Source organism: Peromyscus eremicus, chromosome 6, assembly GCF_949786415.1.
Source record: "Peromyscus eremicus chromosome 6, PerEre_H2_v1, whole genome shotgun sequence".
NCBI classification, from domain to species: domain Eukaryota; kingdom Metazoa; phylum Chordata; class Mammalia; order Rodentia; family Cricetidae; genus Peromyscus; species Peromyscus eremicus.
Window position 1 is genome coordinate 12,676,277 of NC_081421.1, and position 17,309 is coordinate 12,693,585.

Genomic DNA, 17,309 nt, shown 5'->3' on the forward strand with positions numbered 1-17,309 from the left:
CTTGCACATTCTGATAAAAAAAACTGGGTAGTGGTGGTGCATGCCTTTAATCCCAGCACTAGGGAAGCAACAGGCAGGCAGATCTCTGTGAATTGAAGGCCAGCGTGGTTGAAGCAACAGCAAGTCCCAGTTACAGGACACCCAGAGCTACACAGAGAAACCCTGTATTGATAAAAACAAACAAACAAACAAAAACCCAAAACACACGCAACACAAAACCAACCCAAAAAAAAACTATCATGTTTGGGCTTGGCATGGTAATTCACTCCTTTAATCTCAGCACCAGGGTGGCAGAGGCAGGCAGATCTCCTCCAGTTTGAGGCCAGCCTAGTAGTCTACAGAGTGAATTCCAAAACAGTAAAGGGCTATGTAGAGAAACTCTGTCTCAAAAAACAAAAACAACCCCCACCCCCCAAATAATAACTAAGGGCTGGAGAGATGGCTCAGCAGTTAAGATCGCATGTTGCTCTTTTTTTTTTTTTTTTTTTTCTGAGATAGCGTTTCTCTGTGTAGCTTTGGAGCCTATGTTGGAACTCACTCTGTAGACCAGGCTGGCCTCTGCCTCCTGAGTGCTCTGATTAAAGGTATGTGCCACTACCACCTAGTGCATGTTGCTCTTTCAAAGGACCTGAGTCAATCCCCAGCGCTCAGTTTCTCACAACCACCTGTAATTATGGTTCCAGGCATCTGACCTCCACAAGCATCAAGTATACACATGGTGCCCATACAAGCAAAACACTTATACACACACATTAAATAAATAAATCTAATTTTTTAAGTTAAAAATAAAATTTAATAATTTTTGTTAAAAAAAAATCACAGAGTGATGTAAACACTGTACCAACTCCTGGGGATATAGCCAGGTAGGGAAATGTAAATGAAAACAGTATCTTATAATTGGGTAAAACTTTAAGCCACTAAATTCATCACTAATACTATGTATGTAGCAAAGAATGTTTCAAGTCAAAATAATCCTTCTGATGAGCTATATCTTTAAATACACCCAATACAGCAAATAATGTTGAAATAAGAATTTTCTTTTTAAAGCCGGGGGGTGGGGGGGGTGGTGGGGGTGGTGGTGGTGGTGGTGGTGGTGGTGGTGGTGGTGGTGGTGCACGCCTTTAATCCCAGCACTCAGGAGGCAGAGGCAGGCGGATCTCTGTGAGTTCGAGGCCAGCCTGGTCTACAGAGCTAGTCCAGGACAGACTCCAAAGCTACAGAGAAACCCTGTCTCTAAAAAAACCAAAAAAAAAAAAAGAATTTTCTTTTTAAAAGACTTAAATACATACTTACCCCCGTGTTCACTAATTCACCTGGTGTTGGCCAGTTTGCCATATCACTGAAGTCACTAGCCTAAAATGTAATAACATAATTGTTACAACTGAAAATGATTTTTAGAATTTTTAGACAGAAAAAGATATTTCTAAATGTAATTTTTGTTGCCAGGCATGGTGGTACATGCCAGCAATCTTGAGCACTTAGAAGTAGGAGAAGTAGGAATTCAAGATCAACCATGGTAACAAAAGGCTAACCTGGGCTACAATGAGACCACCCATCCCCTCAGCAAAAGCAACAAGCTAAATTATAGCGGCACGTGCCTTTGATCTCAACACTCTGGAGGCAGATACAAGTGGATATGTGAGTTTAGGTCAGCCTAGTCTACATAGTGAGACCCTGTCTCAACCAAAGGGGGAAAAAAGCAACAGCAAAATCAAATAAAGTAATAGAAATTTTAAAAATCACCTCTGTGTACTTATATGTAGACTTTGCAAGTTAATTCAAATATTTCTCAAACATTTTGAAGTAAAAATTCTATGGTCTTAGGATCAGACTTCAAAAAGAATTTTCAAAATCAATACATTTAAAAAGTACATCTTGGGGACTGGAGAGATGGCTCAGAGGTTAAGAGCACTGACTGTTCTTCCAGAGGTCCTGAGTTCAGTTCACAGCAACCACATGGTGGCTCACAACCATCTGTAATGAGATCTGGTGCCCTCTTCTGGCCTGCAGTCACATATGCTGTATACATAATAAATAAATAAATCTTAAAAAAAAAAAAAAAAAGAAAAGTACATCCTGTAAAGGCATACCTTGTTGGATTTCTTTGTCTTGAGTTTTCCCGCTTTTATAATTTTTGGGGAACTGAGCTCTAAAGAAAATATATAAAATTGTTTTTACAATCATTTCATTTAATAAATTTAGCAAAATAAGTATTTCAATTTTGGCAAGTTAGGATAGTCATCACTCACAACAAAATTCAAGTTTCTGGTACTCAAATTCCTAGAAAGATATCAACTATAATATGCAAATTCAAACGTTATCCACATTTGAAAATACTGACAGGGCAGTTAGGGGCTCAAGCCTTTAATCCCAGCATTTGGGAGGCAGAGGCAAGCAGATCTAACATCCAGGGCTACACAGAAAAACAGTTTTAAAAAAACAAAGAAAAAAATGGAAAATACTAATTTATACTAAGCTGGCAGACCAATTCTTTTTTTAAGAAAATATAAGACGGGTGGTGGCAGCGCATGCCTTTAATCCTAGCACTAGGGAGGCAGAGGCAGGCGGATCTCTGTGAGTTTGAGGCCAGCCTGGTCTGCAGAGCGAGATCAGGATAGGCTCCAAAACTACATAGAGAAACCTTGTCTTGAAAAACCAAAAAAAAAAAAAAAAAGAAAAAGAAAATACAACATGCTGGGTGGTGGTGGCACACACCTTTAGTCCCAGCACTCAGGAGTCAGAGGCAGTCGGATCTTTGAGTTCAAGGACAGCCTGGTCTATGAAGTTGAGTTCCAGGACAGATAGAGCTACACACAGAGAGAGAAACCCTGTCTTAAAAACAAAAACAAAACAACAGCAAAAACCCAAAAGAGAAAAGAAAAGGAAACATAACAAAATTGACACTGTAACTTCTAAGTAAAATTCTATTCTACCCACTTTCTCGTTCTCTCCCTTTTAATTTTATTTTTTGCCATGTCACAAATGGGAAGGCAAGTGTTCTACCTCCAGTTACTGCCCCAGCCCTCAACTCATTTTGTGACAGGATGAATTATTCTATATAATACCGTCACCAAGGAACACTTAGAAAAGGGGTTAGGACTTCAAACTACTTCTAGGAAACAAACAGGTTTGGCAGCCTTAATAGATTATACCTAGTATCTCTGTTAGGGATTCTGTTGCTGTAAAACAACATTACCAGAGGCTAGAAAGATGACTCAGTGGTTAAGAGCACTTGCTAAGACCCGGGTTTAGTTCCCAGCACATATGTGGTGGCTCAGAATCATCCATAAATGTAGTTCCAAGTAATCCAACACCTTCTTCTGACCTCTGTGGACACTAGGCACACACATGGTACGTACACATACATACAAGCAGGAAGAACGCTCATACATATAAACTAAATACATTTTTAAAAGACAAAGAAAACAACAACAAACAAATGACCAAAACCAACTTGGAGATAAAAGCATTTGTTTTATCTTACACTTCCAGGTTAACAGTCCATCATAGAGGGAAGCCAGGGCAAGAATATAGAGGCAGGAGCTGACGCAGAGGCCATAGAGGAGTGCTGCTTATTGGCTTGTTCAACCTGCTTTCTTATAATACCCAGGACTACCAGCCCAGGGTGGCACCACAATGTATTAGCTCCTCCAACAACCATTCATTAAAATGGCTCTCAGGCTTGCCTACAGGCCAATTTTATGGAAGAATTTTCTAAATTGTGGTTCCCTCTTCTCAAATAATGCCAGTTAATGTTAACAACAACAACAAAAAAAAAGAAAATAATAAAAAATAAGACAAACAAACAAACAATCAGGACATCTAGAATCCAGCCACAAAAAGGAAATTAACAGGTCCCTGTAGAAATTTATGGGCTGGGCCTGCAGGTAGAGAGCTTACCCAACATGCACGAGGTCAGTGCCCCCAAACAAGCAAACAGACAACCATTGCATCACCTATCCTTATCTTAAAAGAAAGCACAATGGCTGATCATAAAAACTGTCTTTAAATTAAGGCTTTTAAAGCTGTGGTTGTGTTTTTTATATTCATTCACTTACTCATTTATTATTTAACTTACTTTGTGGGAGGGTATTTATTTATTTATTTGGGGTTTTTTTTGAGGCAGAGTCTGGATGTGTAGCCCTGGCTAACACGGAACTGGTTATGCAGACCAGCTAGCCTCAAACTTGAAGTGACCCTGTCTCTGCTTTCTTCCCTAGTATTGGGACTACAGGTATGAGCCACCACAATTAGCCCTATCAGTCTGGGACTAGGAGTCTGCCATCAGTATAAGCTACAATAAGAGCCTCTCTCTCTCTCTCTCTCTCTCTCTCTCTCTCTCTCTCTCTCTCTCTCTCTCTCTCTCTCTCTCTCACACACACACACACACACACACACACATACACACACACACACACTGCCTCTCCCACATCATAAAGCTAGAAATAGATTTAAATAGGATATAGGACACTTATCAACAAGGCAATAGGGAGATTGAAGCAGGGGACTACCAAAGTTCAAAACTAGGCTGGCTGCAATCTGAAATTCCCTCTGAAGTGGGGAGGGGAGCTGGAGATACGGCTCCCGGTTAACAGCCTTCCAGAGGACCTGAGTTTGGTCATGCAGGTCATAACTGCCCGTAACTCGATCTACAGGAGATTCAATGCTATCTTTTGGCCTCTGTAGGCACATGCACATCTCTCCCACACACATACACATAATTAAAACTAAAATAACAGCCAAGTGTAGTGGCACAGGGCTTTGATCTCTGCCTCCTAAGCGCAGAGGCAGGCAGATTTGGAGAGGCTAGCCTGATCTACATCTAAAGTTTCAGGATACCCAGGGGTACATAGAGACCTTGTTTCAAATTAATTAATTAAATAACTATATATACTTTTTAAAAGAATATTTCTCGCCGGGCGGTGGTGGCACACGCCTTTAATCCCAGCACTCGGGAGGCAGAGCCAGGTGATCTCTGTGAGTTCGAGGCCAGCCTGGGCTACCAAGTGAGTTCCAGGAAAGGCACAAAGCTACACAGAGAAACCCTGTCTCAAAAAAAAAAACCAAAAAAAAAAAAAAAAAAGAATATTTCTCAAAGAAGGTAACACGGCATGGTGGAATGTGCCTGTAATACTCTACAAGTACATGGATTATCTAGATAGTATGTGTATGTGCATATATATGTACACATGCATATGAATAAAACATATCAAAGAATATGCAATGCAGGAGCACATACGTTGGCAGTAACCAGTGTCTCTACCTAAACTTATGACCTGCTTAACAACAAGGAAATCATGCCTGGTACAGGCATGATTATATATATATATAAAATTTGTTTAAGATGTATTTCATGAAGGTATTAACAGCAAACTTACTTGAGGTTTAAAAAAAAAAGTGGGTTGATAAATAGCAACAAAGCCAGGCATGGTAGCACATGCCTTTAATCCCAGCACTAGGGAGGCAAAGGCAGATAGATCTGAGGCCAGCCTGGTCTACATAGTGAATTCCAGGCCAACCAGGACTATATAGTGAGATCCTTTCTCAAAACAACCAGGGTCAAAGAATAAATATGAAAAATAAATGAGCAAAATATCAGTATTTTTATATTCCCATTTTTTGTGAAATTACACTATAAGACAGATTTTTACTATACAACTGCAGCTAAAAGCAAGTGATTAACAAGTCATAGACTGTTACTTAATGAAGGGTTGTTAAATTATAGCTGTTTAACACAAGCTTAAGATAGTCCAAGATCTTAGATCATAAGTCTCAATACTGAATTCAAGACATCCCTAGGTGGCCCTGGCATTGGCTGAAGTATTTTATCTCGTTTCCCAGAAACAGCAATACACTATCAGAGCCATCCTAAGAGTGGAAGAGCGTCTCAAAACATGTGAGCCATCAAGAATCTGCCTCACTTTTGTCTAGAGAAAGCTAGGCTGTTGATATGGCTGGCTAAGTAGGTAAAGGAGCTTGCTGCCAAGCCTGACCTGGGCTTGATCCCCAGAACACATATGATCTAAGGAGAGAAACAAATCCCTCAAAGCTGTTCTCTGATCTTCACACACACACACACACACACACACACACACACACACACACACACACTAAATAAATAAATGTAATAAGTTCAAGGTCGTATCCTAAAGACTCCACATGCTTGCTATAATGTATCTAACTCTGATAACAGAGTTTATGGCAAAAATTTGTGGATGTAATTCCTTCATTAGTATGAGCACAGTTTAGCTGGGATTAATAGCCTTTTCTTTCTCTTTCAAGAGTATCGTATTTGTAAAATAAATTCTAGAAGCACCGTCTCAATAGATTGCTAATTTAATATAGCTTAATCTGCATCCTTTGAATCCTAAATGATCTCTGGACATATTTGATTATTTATCATTACTATTATTCTCTTTTTGATATAGGGCCTTACTTTATTTCCCTTTAATTATATGTTTATCTGTGTGTATGTGCATGTGAGTGCAGTTGCCCAAGGAGGTAAGAAGAGGGTGCTGAGATTCTCTGGAACTGAAGTTACAGGCAGCTATTTGCTACACAACGTGGGTTCTGGGAACCAAACTCAGATCCTCTGAAAAAGCACTATATGCTCTTAACCTCTGAGCTACCTCTCTCTCTAGCCCTGCCTCACTATATTGCTCTGGCTGGTCTCGAACTCCTAGGTGTAGTTGATCCTGCAGCCTCAGCTTCTGAGTAGCTGGGGCTATAGGTATGTGCCATTACACATCTCATTCTTTTTTTTATTTCCTATTTAGAAAATTTTACTTTTATTTTTGTGTACCACCCAAGTGCAGACACCCTCAGGGATCAGAGGGCAATAGATCCTCTGGACCTGGGGTGAGCCTCTTGATGTGGGTGCTAAAAACTGAAAGAGCAGTAAGCACTCAACCACTGAGCCGTCTGCCCAACCCTATATCATCCTATTCATTTTTCTTCAGCAAGTGAGAGGCCACAGCACCTAGCTTGCATGTAGGAAGCACTCTAGTGTTAAGAACTGGCTCTGATGGGCGTGGTGGTGCACGCCTTTAGTCCCAGCACTCAGGAGGCAGAAACAGGTGGATCTTTCTGAGTTTGAAACCAGCCTGGTCTACAAAGTGAGTTCCAGGATAGCCAGGGCTGTTACAGAGAAATCATATCTTGAAAAACAATCAATCAATCAAACAAACAAACAAAAAATTGGCTCCTTCATGCCCATAATCCCAGCTACTGGGGAGGTTTGAATTTGTTGCTAGCATGGATTAATTCAGAAAATGCCATCTCAAAACAAAAAACAAATAGAAGACATGAACCCAGCCATGTCATTAATTTACAAGATCAATAATCTTTTTTTTTGTTTGTTTGTTTTTTTGTTTTTTCCGAGACAGGGTTTCTCTGTGTAGCTTTGCGCCTCTCCTGGAACTCACTTTGTAGCCCAGGCTGGCCTCGAACTCACAGAGATCCGCCTGGCTCTGCCTCCCGAGTGCTGGGATTAAAGGCGTGCGCCACCACCGCCCGGCAAGATCAATAATCTTGCCAAAGTCAACTACCTAGTTAGTAACAACTAAACTATCACCTACTTATTTTGTACATTCCTACACCACACTCTCTTATTTAGGTTACCTATTAGACACTGTGGAGGAAGAGCTTAGAGCCAGGGTTGCTACCCTGACATAGATCTGAAGAAAGGCATTGTTAATATTGTAGAGTAATATTGCAAGAAGTAAGAGCTGTCAATAAAGAAACATCGATACAACTGAAACTCCTTTTGATTTTTTTTTTCTTGTTTTTGAGACAGAGTCTCCCCACATAGCCTACATGGCTGTCCTTTAACTCACTATGTAGATCAGGCTGGCCTTGAACTCAGATATCTTCTTGTCACTCTCTCAAGAGTGCTGGGATTAAAGAGTGAGCCACCAGGCCAAGCTCCTTTTGATTTCCTGAGATTCTGGCATTGAATGTAATCCACACCGGTCTCAAACTCATGATACTCCTGCTGGAAACACAGGTATGGGCCATATTCCCATTAAGCATCACGGTATTCTTGTTTGTTTTGTTTGTTTGTTTGTTTGTTTGTTTGTTTGTTTTTTGGTTTTTCGAGACAGGGTTTCTCTGTGTAGCTTTGCGCCTTTCCTGGAACTCACTTGGTAGCCTAGGCCGGCCTCGAACTCACAGAGATCCGCCTGGCTCTGCCTCCCGAGTGCTGGGATTAAAGGCGTGCGCCACCACCGCCCGGCCCATCACGGTATTCTTAATCTAAGAATGACTGAAGATCCAAGGGACATTCTCAAGTAATTTGCAATTAAAATTCCTGAGGAGTGGGGTGTAGGATATCAGCACATACAGCTTGATAATAAAGCACTGGGCCCTGGGCTCATCCTCAGCATAGGAAGGGGGAAAAAAAAAGGAATCCCAAGTCTCACTTTGAAAAATCTAAAAAACTGGGTTTATAAAAACTGGCTTCATATTTGGTAGTTCAATAAGTACAAATCTAGACGTGGAGAGGTAACCATCAATAAAGCAATCAACAAGGGCTTTCTTTTCTTACTAAATTTTAGAGAGGCTTGGCATAGCATGTTTTCTTCACTTAGCAATGGTAGTAAACAGCTCTTTTCAGCTAGGCCAGAATTATGCCAATACTAACGGAAGGCAAACTTCAGTGTTTGTTTTTTTTTCCTTAAAGTGCCAAAATTTAGTAAGAATTCATGAGGAGAGCCGAATGCCTATAATCCCAGCAACTGGAAGGAGGCAGTGGCAGGAGAATCAAGAGTTCCAGAGCAACCTGGGATACACAAATAGATCGTGTTTCAAAAAGCAAACAAAACAACAACAAAATAATGAGGCTTTCCGTGCAAAAGCTAAGAGACTAATAAGTTGGTTCAACATTTATCTCCCCCTACAGGAGAGATACGACTATCACATTTGTACAGGATCCCTTCACCGCCTTTGACCCCCACAACCCTGTAAACATACTCAAACTTCGGCTATTCCACTGACTCTCCTCAGAACAGCGAAAACTTGCCAACAGCCTCAATTTCCACATAAAAAGCCCAGTTATTTTAGTACAGTTTAATTTTAAAAACAAATGGGAAGTTTCACTCAGCATTTCCATTTTTTTTTTTAAGACTTTAGTAAAATAAATTGCTCATTCTGGCTTCGGACGCCTAATCTTCCACATCGATGGAGTTACAGGCGTGCGCCACCAAGTACAGGCCAGTCTTAATCTTATTTTCTAAACTGTAGTCGCTGCAACCCAAATAAAGCCCCAAGGGCCATATTGCACTGGTCAGCATTCGAACGCAATGGCACAACCCGATCTCTAATGCGCAGGCTAGCATGAGGTCAGCCGTGCGATCCAGACTCCCGATCGACTGTCCTGTCAGGCATTCTGAAACGCAACCGAAAATCACCTTAACGCCAGCTACACTCACTCACGGCCACATCGCCCGCCCGAGCAGCCTTTGGGGACCTCTCCTCTCTCCAGTTACTTCCCGAGCGAGCCCGGTCGCGCTTCCACTTACGCACAGACCCGCTTACGCTCTGGCAAGTTCACGGAAACTTTCCCACAGACTGTCTTCGCTGCGTCCAGGTCGCCGACACGTGAAGGCACAAGGCGAGCCGGGCCGCGCTGCCCAGTCACCCACGCCGTGCCCCTACCCGTCAAGGAGAACCTGAGGTCCCACCTCTTCCTGTCGCTCCTTCTCCCAGATGTCCATTTATGTAAATGGGCACGGTGAATGACACCTAGGAACCCAACACCTCCCGCGGACCGCGCTCACCGGCCTCCGGGGCGTCCTGAGCGGGCGGCGGCGCGCCGGTGCCCACGGGGGACAGGTGCTGCGGCGGCTTCTTGGTCCACGGGTTCCCCTTTGGCGGCGGCGGCGGCGGCGGCTTGTCCTCGGGGCCGGCCGCCGCAGGGTCCTCTTGGGCGTCCTCGGGAGGGTCCCGCGGTGCTGGCGGTGCTGGCGGCGGCGGCGGCGGTGGCAGCGGTGGGGCCTCCCCGCCGAAGGGACCCCCGGGCGCGCGCGCCTTGTGTGCCAGGTGCAGCGCCAGCGGCCTCACGGGCACGGCCGCTTGCGGCACGCTGTGTCCCAGCACGAGCGCCGGCGACGGCTCTCCCCGCGCCCCCGCGCTGGTGGCGGCCGCGGCCCGCTCCTCCCTCGCCTCCTTGCCCTCCCGCTCGCCGGGCGCCGGCTGCTCCGCCCGCCGGCTCGCCGCTGCCAACAGAGCGTCCCGGTCGCCGGCCACGGCGGGCGGGTCCTCCCGGGGGGCAGCGGCGGGCACCGGGGCGCGAGCGGACATGGCCGGCCCCTGGCCCCAGCCTCCTGCCCAGCCGGGGGCCGTCCGGGTCCAGGGAGCCCGGCCGGCCCTCTCTCTACACGGGGGCACCGACCCGCTTCGGTCCTGGGACGCGGAACCCGCCCGCCGAGGCGTGCAGCGCTCGGCGTGCCGCTCCTCCCCGCCCGCCGAGCGGAGCGCTAACCGCCCGCCGCCCGGCCTCGTCGCAGCGCACGGCCGGAGCTCGCCACACGCGCCGGGCGCGCCCGAGCCGCGAGCCCTCAGCGGGCGCGGGCGACAACGCGGTGCTCCAGCCAGGCTGAAGGCTCTTTGGGCGATACGCGGAGGCGCGCGCGGCCTGAGCCGGTAACTGCCCCAGGGGGCGGGGCGTGCAGAGGGCGAGGCGGCCGGGGGCGGGGCGTGCAGAGGGCGAGGCGGGGAAGTGGGCGGGGTGTGCAGGGGCGAGGCGGGCAAATGGGCGTGGCGATGAGTGTCCGAGGCGGGTCAGTGGGCGAGGCGTCCAAGAGGCGGGGCGTGCAGAGGGCGAGGCGGGTCAGTGGGCGGGGAGTGCAGAGGGCGAGGCGGGCCAGTGGGCGGGGCGTGCAGAGGGCGAAGCCGCCCCGAGGAGCAGCGTTCTCTAGGCGAGGTGCCCAAGGATCCCGGCGAGAACCGGGGGGCGAGGCAGGGTGAGGGGCGGGGCTTGCAGGGAGCGAGGTGAGACAGGAGGCGGGGCATGTAGAGGGCGTGTGGAGGGCGGGGCACCCTGGAGAGTGACGTGGCTACACACCCGCTCCCCTAGTCGCCTAGCTGTGCGCGACCGCGGCCTGACGAGTCTTTCCGAGTGCGGCGGGCGTGGTTTGAGGTGGGCCCCGCCCCAGCGGCGGCCGACGGTGAACCTGCTACCCTTCGGGGCGCCTCCCCACTCCCGCCTCTGTGACCCAGGGACGAGGACTTTCCGCGGGGACCGGGGGGTCCGTTTCCGCTGAGGTGAAGCGCTGCAAGCACTTCACGAGAGCGGCTCCTCAGGACCCGGGAAGAGTTTCCCAGTGAGGCTGTGGGCATCGCGGGCACTCCTGATCCTGAGTCCAGGTCAAGACCGAGCCCAGAAATGCCAAGGAGTGCACTTGTCCGTCCTGATTCCACCCCACAGACAACGAAATGTTTCTTGAGTGCTCTTGAGTAAAACAAATACTTAACATTTCACCCCCTTTTTCATTTTTTACTTTTTTAGTGGGATGTGGGTCTCCGGTAGCCAAATTGATCTTGAACTCAAGGCTGGCCTTGAGCTTTCTTTTTTGCTTGTTTTTTGAGACAGCGTTCCACGCAAGTCCAGGCTGACCTAGAAGCCATCAACTAGATCATTCTGGTTTTGAACTCAAAGGAATGCGCCTGCCTCAGCCTTTTAAATTCTGGGATGACTACAGGCTTGAGTACCACACATCAGCTATATCTTGAAGTTTTTTTTCTTTTTAAGATTTATTCTTTTCGATTTTTCTGGTTCTGCGTCCCCAGGGCTGGTATTAAAGACATGAGGACCACACCCAGCAGCCTTTGAACACTCTCTCTCCATTTCGAAGATTTATTCTTTTTTTAGAACCACCTGCCTCTGCCCCACAAATGCTGGGATTAAAGGCGTGCACAGCCAGCATGAATTATTCTATTTTTAATTTTGTGTGTGTGTGTGCACAAGTGTGCATGTGCCCTGAGTATCGGATCCTCCTTAAGCTAGAGATACAGGCTTTTGTGAACTGCCCAATATGGTGCTGGGAAGCCAAACAGCAAGTGCTCTTAATCTTCAAGCCATCTCTCCAGCCCCTAGTCTTGAACAATCGACCATGATTCCACCTCCCAAGGGCTGAGATAACTTCCAGTTTATTACCCAGTCCTTAATTTATGGAAATAGCGCTTGAGTACAACAACTACATTCCCAATTTTTCTTCCCTACAATGGGTATTGAAATAGTACAGATTTTCAGAAACCTAGTAAGACCTTTCTGCTTAGCATTGAAATTTGATTTAAAGTGATATTGGCTGCACATACTGTACTTATGGCTTAATAAAGTTATATTCTGGTGCAAGGTCATCATTGAGAGCACATTCCTACTGGTGAAAAGTTTTTCTCCACCTACAGCGCCCCCAACCATGCCAAATACTGTACTCACCATTTCACACATTTCATCAGCTATAAACAGTAAGACTTTTCTTGTTTTCTACACAGAAATCTCTGGTTCACCTGACCCTAAGCAACCTCCTGAAACTGGCTGATATCCAGTGAGGACTGAACTTCCATTTCTATTCCCCATGCCAACTAGAGCTCTAGTCCTGGTGATACTTTGAATTTTAACTTCCAACTAGCTAGCTGTTCTTGTTACAATCAACTTTTTGTTTTTAAAAGTCTTGTTCGGAAATACTTAACTCTTGTACAGAATTGTACCAACAAATGCCAGTGAGTGTGACTCCAAACACATTCTATTCACTTTTACCATCAGCTTACACAACTGAGTCACTGGAGGAAAAGGAAATGTAATGGTGTCTCTCCAAAGTTGCATTTACTTGTGCTGCTGTGGATATTTGTCGTGTGTGTGTGTGTGTGTGTGTGTGTGTGTGTGTGTGTGTGTTGCATGTATGAAGGCCAGAGGAACACTTTAGGCTGCATCTACCTATTCATTTATTTACTTTTTTTTTTTGTTTTTTTTTTTGTTTTTTCGAGACAAAGTTTCTCTGTGTAGCTTTGCGCCTTTCCTGGAACTCACTTGGTAGTCCAGGCTGGCTTTGAACTCACAGAGATCCGCCTGGCTCTGCCTCCCGAGTGCTGGGATTAAAGGCATGCGCCACCACCGCCTGGCTTATTTACTTATTTATAGGTAAGTTTTCTCACTGGCTTAAACTCACCTAGTCTAGGCCAGCTGTCCAGTGAGTCTGTGCTTCTCCAGTACCACTATGCTTTTGTGTCCCCTCGCCCATGGGTTCTGGGCATCAAACTCAAAACCTCACAAGTACTTTACTGACTAAGCTCTCACCCCAGCTCTGTGTTGTCTAGAAGAGTCACTGACTTCTCAAGTCAAGGTGAAGGATGATTAAGAAACAGTGTCTCTAGGAAAAAGTATTTGCTTTGCAGGGAGAGAACTGGAGAACTGGAGGGCAGTCGTGGTCTCAGGGACTCTAGAATGCAGTGGTGAGACTTAAGAGACTTTATTGTAGTGCATTACTACTGCTTGTGACAGGAGCTGGCTGTTTATTTTATCTATCTATCTATCATCTATCTATCTATCATCTATTTTTTATTTGATGGGGGGGGGGTGTGTTGAGACAGGGCTTCTCTGTGTAACAGCCCTGGCTCTGTAGACCAGGCTGGCCTTGAACTCACAGAGATCCACCTGCCTCTGCCTCCCTGAGTGCTGGTATTAAAAGTGTGGGCCTCCACAGCCCAGCTGTGGTAAACAACTTTGCTTCTTTTTATCCCTCCATATTCACTCTAGCCTTTTTAATTCTTTTTATTTGTTTCATGTTTTGTTTTTGAAAAGCAAGCAAGCAAGGTTTTATTAAGAAGTAGAGTAGGGGCTGGAGCGATGGCTCAGAGGTTAAGAGCACTGGCTGTTCTTCCAGAGGTCCTGAGTTTGATTCCCAGCAACCACATGGTGACTCACAACCATCTATAATGAAATCTGGCGCCCTCTTCTGGCATACAGGAATACATGCAGGCTGAACACTGTATATGTAATAAATAAATAAATCTTTAAAAAAAAAAAAAAGTAGAGAGTAATAGCTTCCTGGGAAGGATCTGGAAAGTGGGTTGTTCTGTGTTTTCTTTGGCTTGGTTGGTTTGTACTTTTTGTTTTGTTTTATTTGGTTTGTTGCAACTGAGTCTTATTAGGTAGCCCGGCCTGGCCTGGAACTTGCTATGTGGCCTAGGCTGATTTTCAGTCTATCAGCCTTAGCCTCGAAAGTGCTGCCTGGAGTTGCAGTCATGTGCCACCACACTTGGAAGTTCCCCTTCCCCCTTCTCCTGACCTTGTACCACAGAAGTCTAACCTCTCTAGATAGTAGCAGTGTGCAGTCTTGCCCTCCAGTATCTGAATAGTAGAAAGGTCTGAAGATAGGAAGTTCACAGTCCTCATTCCTAAAGGTGGATCACCAAAGGTTGTCTGCAGAGCTTTCTCTCTACAAGGTCCTCTGTATTCTTACCTTTGCCCTTTTAGGCACAGAGATAATAGCCGCCAGCCCTCACGGTGCTCTGCTATCCCCTGCTGATTTCTCAGAAGATTGTCTATACCTCTGTAAATGGTACTTTTAACAACTTCAAATTACAAATTTTGAGTATTCATATTAGCTACATTCATTAGTGGTAATCTAGCTAAACCAATTTGCCATTGCCAACTTCCATTTTGTTCCCTGTCTTTTCTTTTATAGCTATAAACTAATATATAGCTTATACTGGGTGCTTCCTCCATTTCCTAGTTCAAAAATCAGAGGAGCCAGGCAAGGTAAAGTGTTAGGCACTTGTAATCTCAGCTACTCAAGAGGCGTGGGAGGATCACTTAAACCCAGAACTTTGAGGCCAGCATGGGCAAACAGAGAGATTTCTATGTCCAAAACAGTACTAGGGTGAAAGCCAGGTAGGGTGTGCTAAGTAAACACTTTACCATTGAGTTATTACTTCAGTTCAATTGTTCTAGTCAGAGTAAACGAGTCACTAGCCAATCTATGAATTATTTCTCCTTGAGTAGGGATTATTTGTCCTACCCTAGAGCAACAAGTTATTTGGTCCAAAACTCAAGGCAAATGGGTGGAGGATGAAGGAGAGCTCTCCTTTGAGTGTGTGAAAGGAAGCATCCTTTAAACCAACTCCCTTCTTTGAGACAGTCTCATGTAGCCCAGACTGGCATTGAAGTCTTCATATACCTGGAGTTCCCAAGTGCCAGGATTACAGGCCTGTGTCAACACTCTCAGCTAAAAGCCTGAGTGAATGGCAACCACCTTCTAGTCCTGAAAAGTTAGGAGACATACTTGCACATCCCTTTCCCTGACCTTCCATAGCTAGTTCATTCATCGACAAGAAGCTGTCAGCAGTGTTTGAGGCTCTCACTAAATCTTACTGGATTTTGGATTACTGGATCCCTTTACTGTGTCCTTCACTACTCTCAGCCTCCTCCATGAGGATATCACCCTTCTATAAGAGTGCCACAGCCTGCTAACTGGCCTCTCTGCCTCCACTAAGGCCCATATCATGGCTATTGTGAGGATTACATAAGATAAATGTAAAATGTAGGCGGGCATATGAAATTACTTGAGATTACCCCCCTCCCAATGAAATAGGAAATTGGAATCCAGAGAACATAAGGTTGTCTCTTGAGAATGGTCCTTTGAGCTTTGAGAAGTTATGAAACATTAAATGATTTTTATACAACCTCAATGACTAGATCGTTCAAATAAGCCTTTGGAAGAGAAGTCCTGTTTTTCCTGTTTGGAGTTTGCTAACAAACGCTCAGATGATTGAGCATGCTCCCTTCTCCACTCCCCCTGCTGTTTCAGGGCATTTGCTCCCATGAGAACAGTAAGGACCTCTATTACCAGGTTAAGATTAGCAAAAACCCAAAGTTCATGGAGTCTTCCTGGATGCTAGAGACATTTCAATGACTGCATTAGATAGAGTGTGTTTTGGAGACTGACAAATCCAAGGAGAAAATGAAATGGACCCAAAGATTCTTTTAACTTCCTACAAAATAGCCACTTTAAAGGTAAATAATTTTTTTTAAGGAAGATATGATGAATCCTTGCTTCAAACTGCAGAATTGTAGGCCTTTAGCCTTGTCTGTTAATAGGTTCCAGTAATGTTTCCCATTTTTCTCTAACCTACAAGGTTAGTGCTGATGTATATGTTAGGCTTTGTATTCTTCCTGCTTAATCTTTGGAAAAAAGGTGACCCCAGAAGCACCTTTGTGCAGGCAATCCAACACTAAGAGGCTGAGATGGAAGTGTGTGCTTCAGGCCTGTCTGGGCTATAGAAGGATACCTTGACTCAAAAAACAGAACAAGGGCTAAAGAGTTGTCTTAGCAATTAGGAGCACTAGTTGATCTCACAGAGGACCCAGGTTTGGTTCCCACAATGTGAGAGCAAAACAGGAAAAATATACCTTACAGGTTAAGAGTTCTATTTGCAGTTAGTAAGTTCCTGTTGGTTCTGTGTTTGTGTGACCCATCTGCACTGAATGGGCTCGATCACTTGTAGGCAGGAAGTACGTGGGCAGGAAATATGTCAGGATGTATGCTTGCCCTATTGGATGTAGGTGGGAGGTACATAGGCAGGAAATACGTCAGGATATATGCTTGTTTCTGATTGGACCTGATGGGAAATACGGTGGCCTTGTGGGGTTCCTTTTTAAGCCTCTGGAAGGTGTGACTCATGGTCATTTTCTGGGAACTAGGAGATGGACCTTCCAGAGAGTCCATCAACCTGGCTAGTACTTTATTAAAACTTGCTTAAATTTGGCATTATACTGTGGTGTAGTAGTCTTATTTTCTCTGAGCTGGTAGGATTAACAGCACCCATACAGTGGTTCACAAACATCTATGATTCTAGTTCCAGGGAATCAGACACCCTCCTGTGACCTCCATGGGTACCAGGCACATATATAGTGCACATAGACATGTGCACACAAAACACCCATACACATAAAATAAAAATCAATGAATCTTAAAAAAATTAAAACATCTTTAGAAAATACCACTTTAAAAATAAACTATGTATCACAAACATAAAAAATGCTTTTTCTTGCTGTGGGGCAGTGGTGGTGCATGCCTTTAATCCCAGCACTTGGGAGGCAGAAACAGACAGATCTCTGGGAGTTGGAGGCCAGCCTGGTCTACAGAGTGAGTTCCAGGACAGGCTCCAAAGCTACACAGAGAAACCCTGTCTGAAAAAACCAAAATAAATAAATAAATAAAAATAAACAAACCTTTAAAAGTAATACCGTATGAGGCTGGAGAGATAGCTCAGCAGTAGAGAGCATTTGTTGCTCTTGCAGAGGACCCGGG

General features: G+C 45.1%; 1 protein-coding gene across 1 annotated transcript in view; it reads right to left on the reverse strand.

Moving 5' to 3' along the window:
- Nucleotides 1-10,513, reverse strand: part of Larp1b (La ribonucleoprotein 1B) — a 97,003-nt gene extending 86,490 nt beyond the window's left edge. Inside the window, 3 exon segments of the mRNA XM_059265172.1 lie at nucleotides 1,294-1,353; nucleotides 2,091-2,149; nucleotides 9,777-10,513. Coding sequence (XP_059121155.1) covers nucleotides 1,294-1,353; nucleotides 2,091-2,149; nucleotides 9,777-10,299 — 642 coding nt within the window. The 5' untranslated portion in view covers nucleotides 10,300-10,513.
- Between the last annotated feature and the right edge of the window lie 6,796 nt (nucleotides 10,514-17,309).